At 40.2% G+C, this 17,523-nt stretch overlaps 1 protein-coding gene across 7 annotated transcripts in view; it reads left to right on the top strand.

Annotated features, from left to right (window-relative positions):
- The window catches only part of RPRD1A (regulation of nuclear pre-mRNA domain containing 1A), a 65,703-nt gene that overhangs the window by 15,871 nt on the left and 32,309 nt on the right, over positions 1 to 17,523 (top strand). For 5 of the 7 annotated variants that reach the window (XR_009462493.1, XM_006275571.4, XM_019479155.2 and 2 more), the window contains exons 3-6: positions 39 to 145; positions 240 to 334; positions 3,980 to 4,106; positions 4,196 to 4,371. Coding sequence is in view for 6 of the 7 variants with exons in the window: in XM_006275571.4 (XP_006275633.1) it covers positions 39 to 145; positions 240 to 334; positions 3,980 to 4,106; positions 4,196 to 4,371 (505 nt within the window). In the remaining variant the exon portion in view is untranslated. Of the gene's footprint in view, positions 1 to 38; positions 146 to 239; positions 335 to 3,979; positions 4,107 to 4,195; positions 4,372 to 5,563; positions 5,659 to 17,523 lie in introns of those variants that run through there. The other 2 variants (XM_014611415.3, XM_014611414.3) reach the window with 2 other exon arrangements.

Below are 17,523 nucleotides of genomic sequence, written 5' to 3'. Positions count from 1 at the left end.
TTTATTAGCGGTGATTTTACTTTTCTTCCTTGCAACAGTGAGTCTGATGAGAGTTGTAAGAAGCACCTTGGCCGAGTACTCTCTATCTGGGAAGAAAGGTCTGTTTATGAAAATGATGTATTAGAACAACTTAGGCAAGCATTGTGTAAGTATATTGTTGACACAAGGGGGTTGATTTCTCTCTTGTTTTAATATATGGTTCCTTGAACTGACTTTTGTATCTGTCCTTTAATTTCTAGATGGTGACAAGAAGGGTAAGAAGCGCACATATGAGCAGATACAAGTTGAAGACAATAACTGTTCAGCCCAAAGTTCACCAACTGACCCTCCACAGGTAGATGTAAATGTACAACTTTAAATATTTCATAAGGTTTGGGATACAGTTACAATGACTGAAAGTTTATAGTACTCGCTCTGCACTGTAAGACTTCCTTTTAAGATCTCAGTCATTGCTTGACATAGCTAGAAGATAAGTAAAAGTGCTCCTGTCACCTTTGTTTCCTCAGTTCTTGGACTGATTTGAATAAAACAAATGCTAGTGTAACTCAAGGCACTACTTGTGCTCTCAGCTGTGCAGACAGTATTGATCTCAGAAGTACCAGCTGCTATGCATGCCATTACATTGGAGGGGAGGGGAAGGAGAGGAGATAGGTATCACTGTTAAATGCGTTAGCTTTACTAATAATTCCCTCATGCTCTGATGCTCATTCATTCATTCATTCATTCATTCACAGTAATTATAAGTTCTGGGGTGGTGCTCTTAAGGATGTAGAGGAACATTGATATGCCAGAGGAAATGACCTTTAAAATTTTGTCTTGGTAAAGCTCCAAATACTGGGGATGAGTAGGAAGATTAAATTGAACACTGAAAAATATAGGTTTGTTTTCTTAAACAACTCTGTACATTATTCAGTCCACCAAAATCTACTATGTACTTCTTATTTTGGGTCTTCCTGAAATACGTATCTTTTAAATCTTGATTCTGACATGTTAATATCAAGGTATCTTATAATTTCAGCAAATTTGACACTTATTACACATGCATATTAGTTTTTTTTTATAGAACTTCAAAATGACATGCTTGGCTTCTCAGTAAAATAAGGAATATGTTAAACTAGGTTATTGTAAACTATGTTGTTATAAGTTTGTCAACAGTGTATCTATTTGATGTATGACTCCACAGTAGCCAACATAAATTTTGTTGCATACAAATGTCCCAGAATATAGTATGCAATGAAGGAAAAAAGGTTATTTCCTGAGTTTAAGGCTGCATAGAGCAGGATCAGAGCCTACTCTTCAGCTGACTCACCCTCCCTTTCCTCCTTAACTGAAGCTGAGGGCCTAGCTGCTGCTGAAGACTGATCTCCATGGGCGTGTCCACACATGCAGCAGCTTAAATAAAAGTAGCACAAATTTGAGCCAGGGCTTTTTGCCTCGGCACACGTGCCTGTACTTGCACTTTTGTGTGGGGCAAATTGTGCCACTTGGGGCAAAATAACTCTGCCTGGCTCCTCCTGGATCTGCAGCCAGGGGGGCTTAGAACCTGGGTCCAGTACCTGTGCTGGTCCCAGCAGTATAAAAAGCTGCCCTGGCAAGCAGCTCAGGGCTGCTTGCTCTCAGGAGCTTCTGGGGCCCAGCCACTTAGTATCTGGGGACACTACCCCTTATGGCAGCTGGACTGCTGAAGCAGCATCTGAAATTCACTATTTAAAATACCCCAAAGTCCATGTTCTTCCAGTTAGAACGAAAGACCACTTCAGGCAACCCCCGCTTAGCGCTCTTAATTGGTCCCTGAAAAGGCGAGTGTTAAGCAAAACAAGTATTAAACGAAAATGAAAATATTTGACAACTCAAGATGACAATTGCAATTGTTTTTAATGACCCAAGATGGTGACCGCTAGCATTATAATGAAACTCACTGCATGCTAAGTGAAATCAGGTATCAATTTAAAATGAGCTCTATAGCGAAATAGCGCTAAGCGGAGCAGTGTTAAGGGGGTGGGTTGCCTATATATATAATATATATGTATAGGCAACCCAGCTATAACTTAGCGTTCTATATATATATGTGTGTGTGTATAGAGGAAGAGCGAGATCAGTTGGGCCAAGTCTTATTGCTATATTTACAATGTTAGAGCAATTTGGAAGTCTGCGAGTGTCACTATCATCATCATAAAATACATTTTAAATATCTATATGTTTTGATGTTTGCTTTTGGTTTTCTTATCGCATAATGAGTGTGTGATGGGGGGATGTGGGGTTTGCAGGAGAGGGGTGGGAGGGTGTGTGGATAGGTGTGGGGGGACTGTGTGGGGGAGCTACTTAGGAGGGGTGGGTCCCCTGCCTTCCCTCCCCCCCCCCCCCCCCGAGGGCACAGCTGCCCCACACAGCACATGGACTGCCTTCCTGCAAGGTCCAAGGGGGAAGCTGAGGAAGGAGGTGGAAGCTGGGGAAGCGAATGGAGAGTTGTAGGAATGAGGGGGAAGCTGGGGGGGCATTTGGGAAGCTGGTGGAAGGAGGGGGAAGCTGAGGAGAGTTCTGGGAGCTGGGGTAAGCTGGGGAGAGATCAGGGAGCTGGCGGAATGAGGGGGAAGCTAGGGACAGATCAGGGAGCTGGGGGAATGAGGAGGAACTTGGGGAGAGATTGGGGTGCTTGGGGAATAAGGGGGAAGTTGGAGAGAGATTGGGAAGCTGGGGGAATGCGGGGGAAGTTGGGGAGAGTTCAGGGAGCTGGGAAAGCAAATGGGGCTGGGCCTGGGCAGAGGCCTCCCCATGGGTCCCCTCCCCTCTTCTCCAGGCTCCCTCCCATCCCCTGCTTACCTGGAACACAGCCCACGTCCCGGTCCCTGCAGCCTGCACTGCTGCTTTTCCCACACAGGCAGGTGGCGTGCTTCAGCACTGGGGCAAGGGCCAGCCATAGAGACGTGGAGGACGGAGCCTCTGGCTGCCTCAGGGCAGAGTCCAGGACTGTGCCCTGGCCCGCTTTTTTCCCCTGGGGTATTTTTTGATACCTGGATCTCCAGGTACCAAATTTTGAGCAAATTTATCAAATTTGCAGTCTTTTTGCACCAAAGGAGTTTGAGACACTGCAAGAGGCACGTTCACACTTGTTTGGACGTGCCCCATGAGTGGATCTATAATTTTAATTTTGAAAAGAACTAGAGGCTATAAAATAGGGGGAGAGAGAAACTAGGACCAGCTAGCAAATAGGAAAATTGTCCTTAAAGGTCAGCTTGATTAGTGGAACATCAGGACTATTAAAATGAGACAATAGTTATCAACTGGCGGAGTGAAGGACAATGAGCTAGTAAGGCAATCAGCTCCCTCAGTTGCCTGAATAGTAATGCCACAGCTGTTGCACTATGGGAACAGGAATTGAAGTGGGGTGCTTCTATCCCATGCAGAAAATAATCTTCCCTGTTTAATATGTGTGCCCCAGTTTGGGGGGAGCTGATTTTTTGGGGGAAAATGTGCTGTATTTAAGAAAATATAGTCACTTCATTGTCATCCTAATTCTTACTTCTTTTAGTTATGGTAATTCATCTTGCCAGAAGTTTTTAAGGCAGCTAGGGGAATATCAGGCCAAAAGAGTATTAGAGGTGTAATGACTTGGTAAATCTTGTTGAACCAACATTTTTGTTACTAACTTCTTCAGTGTAACAAATGCACATCTCTTGAGACTGACTTACTTTTTTAATTTGTGCAGCAGTAAAACAATAAAAAAAAATTAAACTGAAGCCCTTTTTAATGGGACACGTTTTGCAATGGCGAATGCTAATGCTTATCTGTATGGAATTAATATATGTAGTAATAATACTGTTTGCTTCACCAGTGGGGAGAGAATTTTTTTTTTTTAAGGCTGCCTTGGGCAAACTGCTCTTGGGCTGATGCATTCTGTAAATTTGTGAAATGGCTGACAATTTGTATCATGATTTGTTGACTGAATCTCATTTAATGATGTGGGCTTTTTCTTTTTCAGACTACAGATCTCATTAGAGCATTGCAAGAACTAGAGAATGCTGCCTCAGGAGATGCAGCTGTTCATCAGCGGATAGCTTCATTGCCTATAGAAGTCCAAGATGTGTCCTTGCTAGATAGAATAACGGGTAAGACCTGAGATCCAGTAATTAAAGTATTAGTGTTAGAGCTTCACAGGAGTTTTTGTAATGCTGTGCTGTACTTTTTTTTTTTTTAGATAAGGAATCTGGAGAACAACTTTCCAAAATGGTAGATGATGCATGTATGTTGCTGGCGGATTACAATGGCAGGTTGGCGGCTGAAATAGATGATAGAAAACAGCTAACTCGAATGTTGTCAGACTTTCTCCGATGTCAAAAAGAATTCCTTGCAGAGAAAGAGCATAAGTTGGAAGTGCGTAAAATTTTTGTTAGTATATGTTCTTCACTAAACATAGTATTAAATGTTTAGTTTGTTTAAATTTTCTTCCCAAGGGTAAATATTAGATCATCACTCAGTCTTTACTTCCAGTGTGTGACTAGCAGGAATTCTTTTGATCTAAAATTACAAAAAAATACAATTTTCTTTTTCAGCCCTAGGGGGCGTTATTTTTCTTGGTGTGTGCCTCCAGCACCTTGTTTTCTATTGAATTGCACAACTTCTCCAGATACAAACCTTAACTTGTATTGAAGGGGACAATATTGAGTACTGTGGAAATAAGCACTCTTCAGGAATATTAAAATATCAATTTGCTCAGTGTATTCAGTTCTAACAGGTTTATTTGACCTTATAGGAAATTCTGAAGATAAACAACTTGACATAATTTGGTGCATCTTGTGTGAAACTGAGTTATTTTGAGAGTCCTGATGTCCAGCTCTGCTTTTGAAACTATTTATAGCAATTTCCTGGGTTTAACTGAAGCTTAATTGGTCAGTCTAACAAGGATTTCTGGGTCCAGCTTAATTGCAGCAATATTTTAGACATAGGTCAGAGTTGGCCTGCTTGTGGTCACTCTTAAACAAACAAAAAAAATTCTTAAATAGCATTTATGTCTGTCTAAGTTAGATACCTTTGCCTGAAGCTGTTCTTTTATAAAAATCTGGTCAAAAACTTCACTGTTGGAAACAGATGGATATATTTGTCTCTCCTTCAGAGACGTGTTTTAAAGTTTATACTTCTGGTTTTCAAAAAAATGTTTTATAAATAGAGCAGTAGTGTCTACTGACATAGTTTAGTAGCATTGGAATTGAAACTGCCAGGAATTTTTGCTAGTCATTTACTGAATCTATAGGCCTAGATTGGGACATCTTAAGAAAAGAATTATAGGTAAGTAATATTCTCTCATTGCAGAACAATATCTGTGTGTACCTTTTCTATATAAGAGGATTTATACTGGGTACATTTCAACTAACTTTTACTTGATTATTCCCATTAAATTCAAGGTACTGTATGCATTGAATTAGCTTGATAGATGAATTTTAACAGCTGGTAAAGTATGTTTGCATCAAAAGCTAACCTTGCAGCTTACTAGGTGACTTAAATACCATGGTGGGTAAGTAGTGTCATGTTATCATCTTTCAGTATGATTACTTTAACATCTATCTAGCTTCTGTTGCAGGTGGTGGACATGGACGTATCTTCTAATGATGTCACCATCCATTAGCACACACATCCTGCTAAAAATAAATATCAAACTCAAAATCCTGTATTGTCTCTTGTTTTTGAAAATGGAAGAAAGGAGAAATGCAATAACTGTTCATTTTAGAATGGGTTTACTTTTCATCGATACCTCCCATATTTTTCACAAACACACCTCTTAAGACTAAAGCAGATAATAAGTGTTGATGTAGTGTTTTTCTTCCTGGAGGTTAGTCAACAAAAGTTTTAATCTGCTGGAGTAAAATTTGCACCTTTTTATGGGACTAGGGTTCAGACATTCCCAGTAGATTTAAAGTCTGTCAGTCCTTTGACTTTTAAGTATTTAAAGTCATAAACTGAGAAAAGCTCAGAAAAGCTGAGAAAAAAATCACAAGCTGAGAAAGCAAGGTATTTGTGTTCTGAAGGTACATCAAGTTGCAGTATTACGTTACATCAGTGTCAGAAATTAGGAATTTCCAGCTTTTGTCAACACTAGCACAATAAGAATTTCACATTTGTCAAGTCAGTGCTTTTCTTAAACTTGATGACCATATCTTTGTCTGTGGTTTGTCATAGCCATGTCCCTTTTTCCCCCACTTTTAGAGACCATACACATTTGCTTTTCTTGGATTTTCTTTTAAATAGCATATTCCCTCTGCTCTTATAGAAACATGTTCAACACAATACAGTGATTTGGTTTATGAAAAGTACAAAGGATTAATATGTATCTGACAGTATATGGGCAGTAGAGGAAATATTCCAGAAGGCTGTGCTATTTCTAGGCAAAGATTTTTGAGCAGAATTTATACTATTATATCGAACAAGAGAATAACAAATTAGACACATCAGAAATCTTATGCTCTAGCTTTAGAATATTTGTGAAATATTTATCAAATAGAGCGAGGTGTCCTTGCAAGCAAGTTTGTCGAGACTGTGAGTGAGTTACCTTTGCAGAATCTTTCTCCTCATGGAACTACCAAAAGCAAATCTGTTGTATTGAATGTGATAGACAGTTAAGGTGTTATTGGATTTCAAATGAAAAAAGAATTGGAAGAACAAACAGGCTACCTTGTCCAAGCTAAAGTGACTTATTTCATACATTTAAATACTTCTTTCCTAAATCCTTACTCTAAGATGCTTTTGAATATCCTGTACTTTGAGGCAAGGACATACATTAACAAGAAACTTTGCTATGCAGTTGTATTGCTGATACTTGTGTAGTGAATGACCCATATTCACCAACTTAGAATAGCATCAGTATTTTGCCTTCCCAAATCTAGGGAAGAAGCAGACGTTTCTTACCATCTGTTGACATTCCTAGATAGAAGTTGAGCTTGAAAAATTACTTGAGAAATACTCTAGCAGCCCTTTTAAGTCAATTACATATTAAGCTTTTTGTGCCTTCCCCCCAGCCAAATGGAAACAGAAACTGCTAAAAGATTATATTAAATGAGAATTTCATCAGGGAGCCATGTAAAAGGAACCTGACTAAAGATTACACTGAACATTCAAGCTGTGGAAACATCATTCTCTAGTTGGATCATCTTTTGCATAAGCAAAACTGGTTGTATCATGGGGCAGTCCTGGGCTCATTTTTTATTTATTTATTTATTTTAACCCTTTCAGATAGCAGATGAGATGAATGATATGACATCAGTGTTCATACCTCCTCTGTGAACACCCTTAGAATTCGAATTTCTATCAGCTTTTGCTGCTGGCTGATAGGCAGTGCCTTGGAAACTTGCTTTCAAGAATTGGTTATGAACTAGCTTGTGGCATAGGTTGGGCTTTTGGACAGCTGCCTTCACCTCTGGCAGCAGAATTTCTCCACAGTCCACTTAATTTTCCTCTTCATTGGCAAATTTGTGTGTAAGCTGACATCATATCAAACACTTTATAGAGGTGCTAATTTAAGATTCAGTCAAGTTTCTCATTTGTATATACTGTGCTACTTGCGAACAGAAGACACTTGGTATAAGGTCCCGTTCCCATGATTTCAGGTTCTTACCTCTGGATGAATATTTTAAAATGTGGGATAGTGTTATTTGGATGTCTTGCGTTGATCTGTGTGGTGCAAGGCCAGGAGACAATTTGCCCTTGTCTGTGACTAAAATTGTGATACACAAAGAACCTTGATTTTTTTTTTTGTTTGTTTTCTTACCTCACCACCACTCCCTGAGAATTAAATGTTAAAATTCTTCTAATCAGTCAGTCCCTTAAATAATTAGTTTCATATGTCAATCAAAATGTTCATAGGTTAGATTAAACCAGGTTTGTCAAATGTAAAACCCATGGCCAGATCCATCCCTATAGGGGGAGAGGGAGAGTTGACCTAGGGAACTTGTCACTGCAGCTGTCAGTAGTGAAGGAGCTGTGTCTGTTACTTGAAATCCTGTGTCCCTGCTGAGGGAAGTGCTGCGGTTGAGGAGCAGCAGCTCTAGCTTCCTTGGCTAGAAGCCTCACCTCTTCCCAAACCAGATCTGGAAGTGGGTCATTTTGCAACAAGCCAAATTAATTGAATCTCCACCCCTGTCCCCAAGATTAAGCAAATTACTAGCATTCAGAGCGTAGTTATACATTTTTCTCTCCATAATACCTGTTTATAATCTTCATCCTTTTCAGGAACATAGGGACCATTTCATGATTATTTTTGAGTGATCTTTAGTTCTTGCATTAAAAATGATTTTTCCTGTCATAAAATGACAATTGTGCGCCTTATGAGGTGACATAATACATGACCCTGATAATAGTTCTTATGTTGCCTGCAGCCCTCTTCCACCTCTCCAAGAACATCTTGTTGAAGTTCTGGCTGCACTTTTCCTAGGTTGTTTTAATTCACATCCCATATGTAGCCCCACAAAGTACTGGGACATTCTGGTAAATCTGGCCCTGATGAAATTGTCTACTGAATTAGGAAAGAGATGCTAGTTTAAGGGAATCGGTGACTGGGAGGCTGCGTTCCTTTCCCTTGTCAGTACATATCTCCAAACTCCTCCAAGACCGTTTTAGGCTGGACATAAGGAAAAACTTCTTTATTGTCTGAGTCCCCAAGGCCTGGAATAGACTCCCTCCAGAGGTGGTGCAAACACCTACACTGGACTCTTTTAAGAAACATTTGGACGTCTATCTTGCTGGGATTCTTTGACCCTAGCTGACTTCCTGCCCCTGGGGCAGGGGGCTGGACTCGATGATCTTCTGAGGTCCCTTCCAGCCCTAATGTCTATGAAAGCTGTGAAAGAAAAGTTCTAGTGGGCACTAACTGGAGTTATCAAATGTTTGCTGCTTTCCCTTGACATGCTAGTTATTAACATAAGTGTACTTCTGTTTCTGTTTTCTCATGGTTTCTCATAGAATTAGTTATACACTTATAGGCCTCTGTCTAGCCAAGGGGAGGAACAAGGGGCTTGTGTAACAGAGAGACCTGTCTTGGTAACTAATAGCTGTAATGCCCAAATACTGCATTCTTGTGTATTTTTTTATGTAGAGAAGCAAAGTTTATCTTAGTTATTGAAATCGATGATTTTCCCTTTTTTTAAAAAAGCACTGCTTTTGGGGGGCTTCTGGGCTTTTAACAACTTACATTTAGTTAAGAGACTTAAGAAAAAAGTCAGCATCTATTCAGGTTGAGGTTCTCGTATTGTTTTAGTGGTGTCGGTATTGATAGACGAGCGTTATACATGACTGTTCTCACTTTATTATTCAGACGGTATATCAGCATACTTTTTTTAATTTTTTTTAAGTGTCTTGAAGCTTTCAGGTTTTTTCCTGTCAATTTGTTTGGGAATGTCTTGTTTTCCCTTGTAGGTATTGTGGGGTGATAGCCAAGCATCTAAAAGCACTTATAGGTATCAGTTCAGGAGTCAGCCATTAGTTTCCCCCCCCCGCCCCCTCCCCCCCCTTGCTCCCCATGTACTAGTCAGTCTGTTTCTAGTTCAGAGCTCCAAATTGCATGGGTTTAAAATAGTTAAAGGTACTCAATATTTGTAGGTCTTAAGTTGACAAGGAGCCTGTGTCTAGACTCAGGGTCAGCCACATTTTTGGGTAGAATGCCAAAACCACCTGCAGCCTCAATTGTAAGATGTTGGAATGCTGGGGTAGATGGTCGGAGAGTCGCAAGGGGTCTGATCCGTGTGGCAGCACAGCCCAAGCCCCTTCCCCGTCATCTGCCCCAAGGCGCACATGCCAAGCAAAATGCCTTCACATGCCATGCTCTGCCACCTGTGCCAAGGGGTTGCCTATCGCTGGTCTAGACCGTATCTTTTAATCTGTATTTTTTTCTGAAAGTGAGCACCATGTACACCTACTCCCCATTATTTATCCAAGTCCAAGACTGCTCTTAATTTAGGGTGGCCCTCTCCAATAATTAGGTTCTATAGAAAAAATCATAACTTTGTTATAATTCAGTTCATCTTCACCACCATTGCAGCATGTAAAGCAGTGGTAGGAAGGGAGGCAGGGTGGAGACAGTGCAATGTGGTAGGCAGTTTTCCGCCTGCTGCCTGGCCCTCAGCCTTGCGGGGGAGGCCCATTCTTCCCTTGAAGTCACAGTAGCTGCCACCACTCTCCTCCCCCACAGTGCCACTTTGTACTGGTTTTGAGGGCCTTTTTTCTCCAATGTTAAACAGGAAAAATAATTTCATCTTGGAATTGAGTAAATTTGGTAAGTCAGTAAATTGAAGAACAGGATTGTTCCTACAGTTCGTAAGCAGCGCTTAGTTATACATGGGATGTGCTTGGAACAGGGCTACACTCCCTAAACTTACTTATGGACATGTTAGTGACCTATTTGTTAAATGTAATCTCTCTTCCCTTCCCACCCTGCAACTTTTTCTTAAGGTCTTTTTGAATTCATAGTTTCATAGTTGGTAGGGTCGGAAGGGACTTAAGCAGATCATCAAGTCCGACCCCCTGCCATGGGCAGGAAAGGATGCTGGGGTCAAACGACCCTGGCTAGGTGATTGTCTAGCCTTCTTTTGAAGACCCCCAGGGTAGGAGCGAGCGCCACTTCTCTTGGAAGTTGGTTCCAGATCCTAGCTGCCCTGACTGTGAAGTAGTGCCTCCTGATGTCTAGCCTGAATCTACTCTCAGTCAACTTATGGCCGTTATTCCTTGTTACTCCCGGTAGTGCTCAAGGAAACAGGGACTCTCCTATTGCTTGCTGGTCCCCCTTGGCAAGTTTATAGATAGCCACCATATCCTCTCTCAGCCTTCTTTTGTGGAAGCAAAAAGCAAAATGAGTACAGTACCCTTGGCTGTAAGGATAAGTAGGTAAGGTGCTAATAAGTAATTCAGCAATAGGTTTACTTCTGTTCAAGCAAACTAACTTTATCTGTAATATGTTTATGAAGCTTGTTAATACATTACAAGAGCCTTAATATTAAAGCGTGTCTCATAAACATTAAACAGCTGATTACTCAAAGCATATAAGATCAGGTTTCAGGCTTTTGTTACTTTACCATTCCAGACTTTCAACAAAAACAGGGTATTGTATTTCACGCACATAGAAAGTAAAATGAAGCCAGTTGTAGATATGGCATGTTGCCTAAAATACAGGCTTTAACGTTTGAAGACCCGAGTTGAAAGCCTGGTTCTTTGTACCGCCATACATTAAATAAGTCTAGCAAGTCACACTTTGAGTCTGTCTGCCCATTTTAAAATAATAATTCCAGGTCTTAATTTGTTACAGTTGGGTAAAGCATTAGAATCTTTAGGTAGAAGATGAAGAACACCACCGGAAAGGAGTGGTAATGGGCAAGAACCCCATAATATAATTTCTTAGTTCATAATTTTGAAAACTTTAGCTGGCTCTGTCACTGCTGAACCACATTTTTGAAGCTTTATTCTATAGCTTCCTCTTCAATATAATGTCTGCTAAAAATTCTGAAATAGTATGTTAAATAGATCCATTCTCCACTAGATTGTGGGTGCCTTTATTTTGAAGGTTATTTACTAAATGAAGGCATTGGTTTGTTGACATATCTGAGATCAGCTACAATTGTGTTGTAAGGCTTTTAAACAGCTTAATCCTGGCTTTTTCAAGCCAGAAGCTTGAGAGCCTTAAACAAAAGTGAGCGAAGATACCTCAAACATCTTCAGGAGAGCAGTCATTCCAGGTATGTAAAGGATTAATTTTTGTGTGCACTTTACAAACTGAAGTGACTTACTTACATGGCAAACTTCAGTGGCAGCAGTTGTGCTTATGTATTTCAGTTTGTTCCTGGAAACTTCTGAGCATTGAAAAGAAACAGTATAAGAATATAAAATGTCTGGATTGGAGGGGAGAATGAGAATTTGCAATTTAATACAGCAGTCTAAAGAGCATGCAGTTTATTATTTAAATAAAATAGTTTACTTTCAAAGAACGTCTTCCAGATTCTAGCATGAATAAATATTTCACATCACATATTAATATAATTAAGTTAAAAAGATGCCTACATCTAGAACTACTTAAAATTATTGTAGTCTGGAAAGTGAATTGGCAAATCATGCCTGTGGTAGACCTGCTCTGTCTCTTGGTCACAGCTAATTAACATCCTCTTTCCCCCCCCCCCCCCTCCGCCCCCTCCGAATTTAAACTTCTTGGAACCCTAGTGATGTCAATGGGACCTCTGTGGTCACTACTTGCAATCAAGGCAACCCCTTTTCAGAAGTTTGGTCACCTATGTGGAGATGTTACTGCTTGTTGAGTAAATTTTAAATTATTTTTCTCTTCACTGCATCCTTCCCCCCCACCCACATCAGTAGTTAACCAAGTTCCATTTTTATGATTATTTTTGCAACTTTATGCCAGTTTGAAGTTTTAACTTTAGATTTCAAATTCTTTTCACATTCTCTACATACTAAAAATATCTGTGCTTGTCTGTTTCATTGATACACCTGAATAAACCCAAGGAAGACTATGCAGTTGCATAGGTGCTTGTATGGTGGGGGAGGGAGAAGGGGCATAGCTTAAGACTTAGACACAAAATGAGACTGGACTAAATGCTGCCTTACCTTCATGGTACTACATGAGCTGAGGGAAACAATTGAGGCCTAGTTCATCTGAGCGGAACCTGAACAACATATATTTTTAAATTTTCTTAAAACCTGCAAGAAAATGAAGCTTGGACATCATCATTGGAAAATATAAAGGTCACTACATGAACACTTGAAATGACTGGCACTTCCACAGTAATGGTTTTGTATGCTTCTGTTAACAGAAAAAAATATTGGTTTTGGTTTGAAATGTTCTGTCCTCTTAATGTTTTTTGAAAATCAAAGGTTACACTCAGAAGGCTTACTTTCTGCAGCCATGAAGTTGTAGAAACGTATTGAGTTTCTGCATAATTTAATTTAAATGTTTGGACTGCCACACAGAACACCAGATAGTTCTAATATGTGGCAACTGAGCCTGATATATACAAATAATTAGACTATTTTGGTGTCCTAGAAAACACTGTGTTTGGCAGTAGACCAGTTTTGGGGTGGCAAAGAAGGCTCCCAGGCAGAATCCAGCCCCATGGCTCCTGGAGGGACTGGATATTTGGAGGCAGGGTGAGTGGAGCCAGGGCCCCTTGCTAAATTCTGGCATATAGATGCATGTCAGCAGTGGAGGGCTGAACAGCAGGTGTTGATTCCCATAGCAGTTAACTCTGCAAGACCAGATCAGGCCCATGAGGCACTAGCCCAGATGAACTGGGTAGGGGAGGGGGCAAGGAAGCTTCCCATCCTTGGACTAGTCTGTTGGAAGGGCTTGGTGGAGAGGCTGATGTACTGGATGTGTTCCTAGTGACAAATTAAATTTGAAGGAAGAAGGGATATGGCAACAGTTTCTTCACTTATCCCTCTAAAGCTTTATACTTGTGATGGTAGATGTGAGGCAAACTTGACACTTCTGCTCCAGTCATTCGTTTCAGATGTTTGATCTTAAATCGCTTGTTAGACTGCTAAAGCCATCTTTTTGTACCATTAGCCACCCCTATTCTGCATTCATTTTTCCAATGTCCCTCAGTTCCTGGAAGCTTTAAGCTTATTGAATAACTTTTGACTGTTGTGATGGTCATGGTTAAGCCTCTCTTTCTCCCCCCCCCACCCCCCCCAGCACCTTTTTAAGATTTACTAAGCTTGACAACTGTCAAGTGAAACTGAAAATGCTGTGTGATAATATATATGTAATGCAGGATAGCTAAGGAGTATTTTAAGAATATACATTGCGCTCAGAATTTGCCTCCATAAGTTGGTATGCTTAATGCATTTTAAAATCTAACTTTTTTGTTGTGTTTTTTTACACCTATGTTAACAAATGTAAGGAACCTCCTGCTCTAACAAATGATTTTGGATGACAACATAATCCTTGGAATTTAGTAATCAAATGTTGCATTCTCCCCTACTCAGGCATTATGTTTTAAGCTATTCCTTTTGCTCTAGTTCAGAGTTTAAGTGAGGGAGTTATGTAGCCAGGCCAAAGCAGTTACTGAATTCTAAAAATATGCTTTTTCTTGAGTCCTGTTTCCAGTAGAATTAAAAATAAGAAACTTTTTAGTCTGCTACTAAAGCCTTTCCTTGTTCTATTTAGTTCTTTAATTCTAGATTGTGTTGATATTCTGTAATGCCACTACAAAAGGGAGTAAGCAAGGAAGTGTTTTGGTCATACAGTAAATTCAGGGAGTAAGTTAATTGATTTCATATCAAAACATTATTACTAAAATAATCTCACTTATCTCCCTCTTGCTCCAGAAACCACATTTTAAAAGAACTTTGTTGAATTAGGCTATAGTGTATAATGTGCCTCACCAGTATGCGTCACCAAAAATATAGGCAAACTTGGTCATCAGTTGAAGAACATCAGCAAATATCCTCTCTAGTAAAAGTATTTCAAGGAAGAGAACTATAGTAAGCTGATCAACATGGTGAATTTGTGGAGAAAAGGACCAGAAGCTCCAGTTGAAAGAAAATTGAGGTTTGCCCCTGTACTATAGAAAATTTGTTTTGGAGGCTGCAAACAGATACTGCATTTGTGCTGCCATTAACAATTCCATGGCAGCGCAAACATCAAGTATTGGTGCTAAAAATTTTGCACTGTTATTTTGCAGTGGATGTTTGTTTGCGTTATGATGCGAAATGGGCCCCTGATGCCCAGGCAGTGCCTGCCTGGCTTTCCTACATTTGCATAGGTATGCACTCAGGAATCTAAGTTGAGGCATGTCTGCAAACAGGGAAACTTGGGTTCCCCCCTTCTGTTCCTCAGGGAATCTGATTCACAGCATGTCTTCAGAAATAGGGAAACCCCAGGTTCCCCTGTTGACAGATGTGTGCCCACCTGTTGTCCTGCAGTGTTGGGCCCTTGCTGCTCCTGCATTCCATACAAAACAATTGGCCTTTCTTCCTCGCTAAAGGGAGCAAACAAAACCTCCATTTGTTTGAGGGATGCTTTTCTCTAGCTTATTGGTATAAACCCTGTGGTGGCACTGTTTTTCAGAAATAAGTCAGCAGAACAAAATAATCTTTTTTTCAAGGGAAAGGTAGTATACAAGCATGCCACTTCCATATTGAGATAAGTTACGTTCCTCTCCAATCTCTACATTCTCACACCAACAAAAGGGGATCTGCAACCCTACAAAAGGGGGAAAAATTCTGGTCTCAGAGCTACTCCTGGTGGATGGTTTTTTATGGTGTAGGGGTATTGGGGCAAATCCAGGGGATATGGTAGTACACACCCTCCCCTTCCCATACATCCCCCACCCACAATTCATCTTCCACTCTGACAATCTGTAGAAACAGAAGGCTGGAACCTGCTGGAACTGGGCTGCCCAGCTCCTGTCAACCTTGGTAGGCAGCCAGTGGTGCATGCTGCATAGCACTGGCCTTGAAGACCAAGGGCCTGATCCTACCTGCAGCCCCCTTGTCAAAAGCCTTGATCTGCTGTTGTAAACTTGTAGTGTTAGAATACCTACTTATATATACTACTGGTGTCATGACCCATAACTGAGTAATCAATTACTGAGTCATCAATGGCTGTCTAGACTGGACATTTGAATGTTGTCTTTCTAGAGGAAAATTGGTCATGTAGACTGTATTCAACATTCAGGCCTAAATCCATACTGGGTGGGATTGAAACAATGGTGAGATGGTGACACAACTGCTATAGAACAATGTTTTCATACGTCCTTGTCATCACCCCTGCTTCCCATCCCCTGCAACAATTAAGACTATTTAATTATGTTTAAATCAAAGCTGTATATTGACCCAAACTTACTTTTTATCAGTTTTTACGAAGAGGATCCAGTTGCTTTTATTTCATGCTTGGCATCACCAACTAGATGGAACAAATATTCCCCCACCAGATGCAGAACCTCAAGGAACTCAATTCTGCTGAAAGTTGCCAAAGATTTTGTATTTGTTCTACTAAAGGAACAGCCAATTCATTCTAAATGCAGAATCACTTTGAACAGTCCTTGCTGGTTATAACTCTGGAAGTTGTAACTGAAATGAAGCAGACATGGCTGAAGTAGATGTAAAAACAGCAGAAGATCTGATTCTTTTCTATTAATTGTTGTTAAGGAACTTCCCCTTAATTCTGGCAAGTCTTACATGGCAAGTGATGTAGGGGAATAATGGAAGAGTAGGTGTTTATAAAGAGCAGGTGTAGTGACTGCTAGGGAGAAAACATGGGTTCTATAGAAAACCTGGGATTGGCCAGTGAAAGACATCTTTTGTCACAAGGAAAAGCACTGATCTTGCATAGCAGTCACTGGCAAGATAAGGTGTAGACTTGTCTTTGCTTCCCACTCTCCAAAATTGTCCAGGCTCAAAGTAAAAGCTAGACTATATTCATCTGTATCTTAGATTCATAGATTCATAGATGTTAGGGTCGGTCTGTCCAGTTAGAAACCATTGTAGATGGCCCTTTCATTCTGGTAGCAATTAAATCCTGACTCGGCTTACTTTGAGAGGTGGTTGGCATGGAAGCTTGTCACCTATAACATCTGGGTAATTAACACTTTGGAAAATGAGTTTGGTTAACCCACTAAGAAGGAGGACTGCTATATTGGGGGGATTTGTGTTTATTAGGTGAACTAAATATGTTTTGTTTTTTTTTAATGTTAGCCTGTTTATTTTATTTTGGCAATATATATCCATGATAACATCTTTAATCTGACCAATTAAGATGCTCCTTTATGGAAAAAAAAATCAATCCTCATTTTCCCTCTCCCTTTCATGCCCAATTAACAAACAAACAACCCCTAAAGTATTTAAAGGCTGGATTCCTTTAGGGCTATGGGGCTGAAATCTTAAAGCATAATAGTTGTCTGAATACTAAGTATGTATTCATACTGGCAGATTTAGGTACTTTCCTGCTGGTGATGGGGATTGAAATGGTGGTGTAGACAACTTAAAAGCATTTTGATGTGTGCTCTCTAATCTTGCAGAAGAAGGTTCTAGGTAAAGTATTGATTATCTTTACTGCTAGCAGCTCCTATTCCTACTAGCAGTTCTATAACTATGCCTGTGGAAGATTTCCCTAAAAATCTAAGAAGTCTAACATTGAGCTGTGCTCTCAGTCTCTTGCTCTTTGCATTGTTTCTTCAGCTTTAACACCTCTGTGAATCTTTTGTGGATTAACCAGGGTATTTAATTCTACCCAAACCCTTTGCCATTTAATTTCTGGTTTGTGAAGTTGACGTCACACCAGGCCCCCCTGTAAATACTCATCAGTGTTTGGTCTATTTGAAATCATGAGCGCATTCCTAAATAACCTAAAACTTGATGGCGCTATTGTCAGTTTTACAAAACAATTAGACATACAGTCGCAACAAAAATTACTGAAGCAAAGCTGTGGTATACAGGATTAGAATCTTGGAATACTGTACATGGTCTAATGCAAAAAGAATATTACTGTGTATAACTTGTACTTATGCATTTAGTACCCCGGTAGAGGTCTGTATTGGT

Source organism: Alligator mississippiensis, chromosome 5 (assembly GCF_030867095.1).
Source record: "Alligator mississippiensis isolate rAllMis1 chromosome 5, rAllMis1, whole genome shotgun sequence".
Taxonomy (NCBI): Eukaryota; Metazoa; Chordata; order Crocodylia; family Alligatoridae; genus Alligator; species Alligator mississippiensis.
Note: the sequence above shows the minus strand (reverse complement) of the source record. Positions and strands in the feature narration are given on the sequence as shown.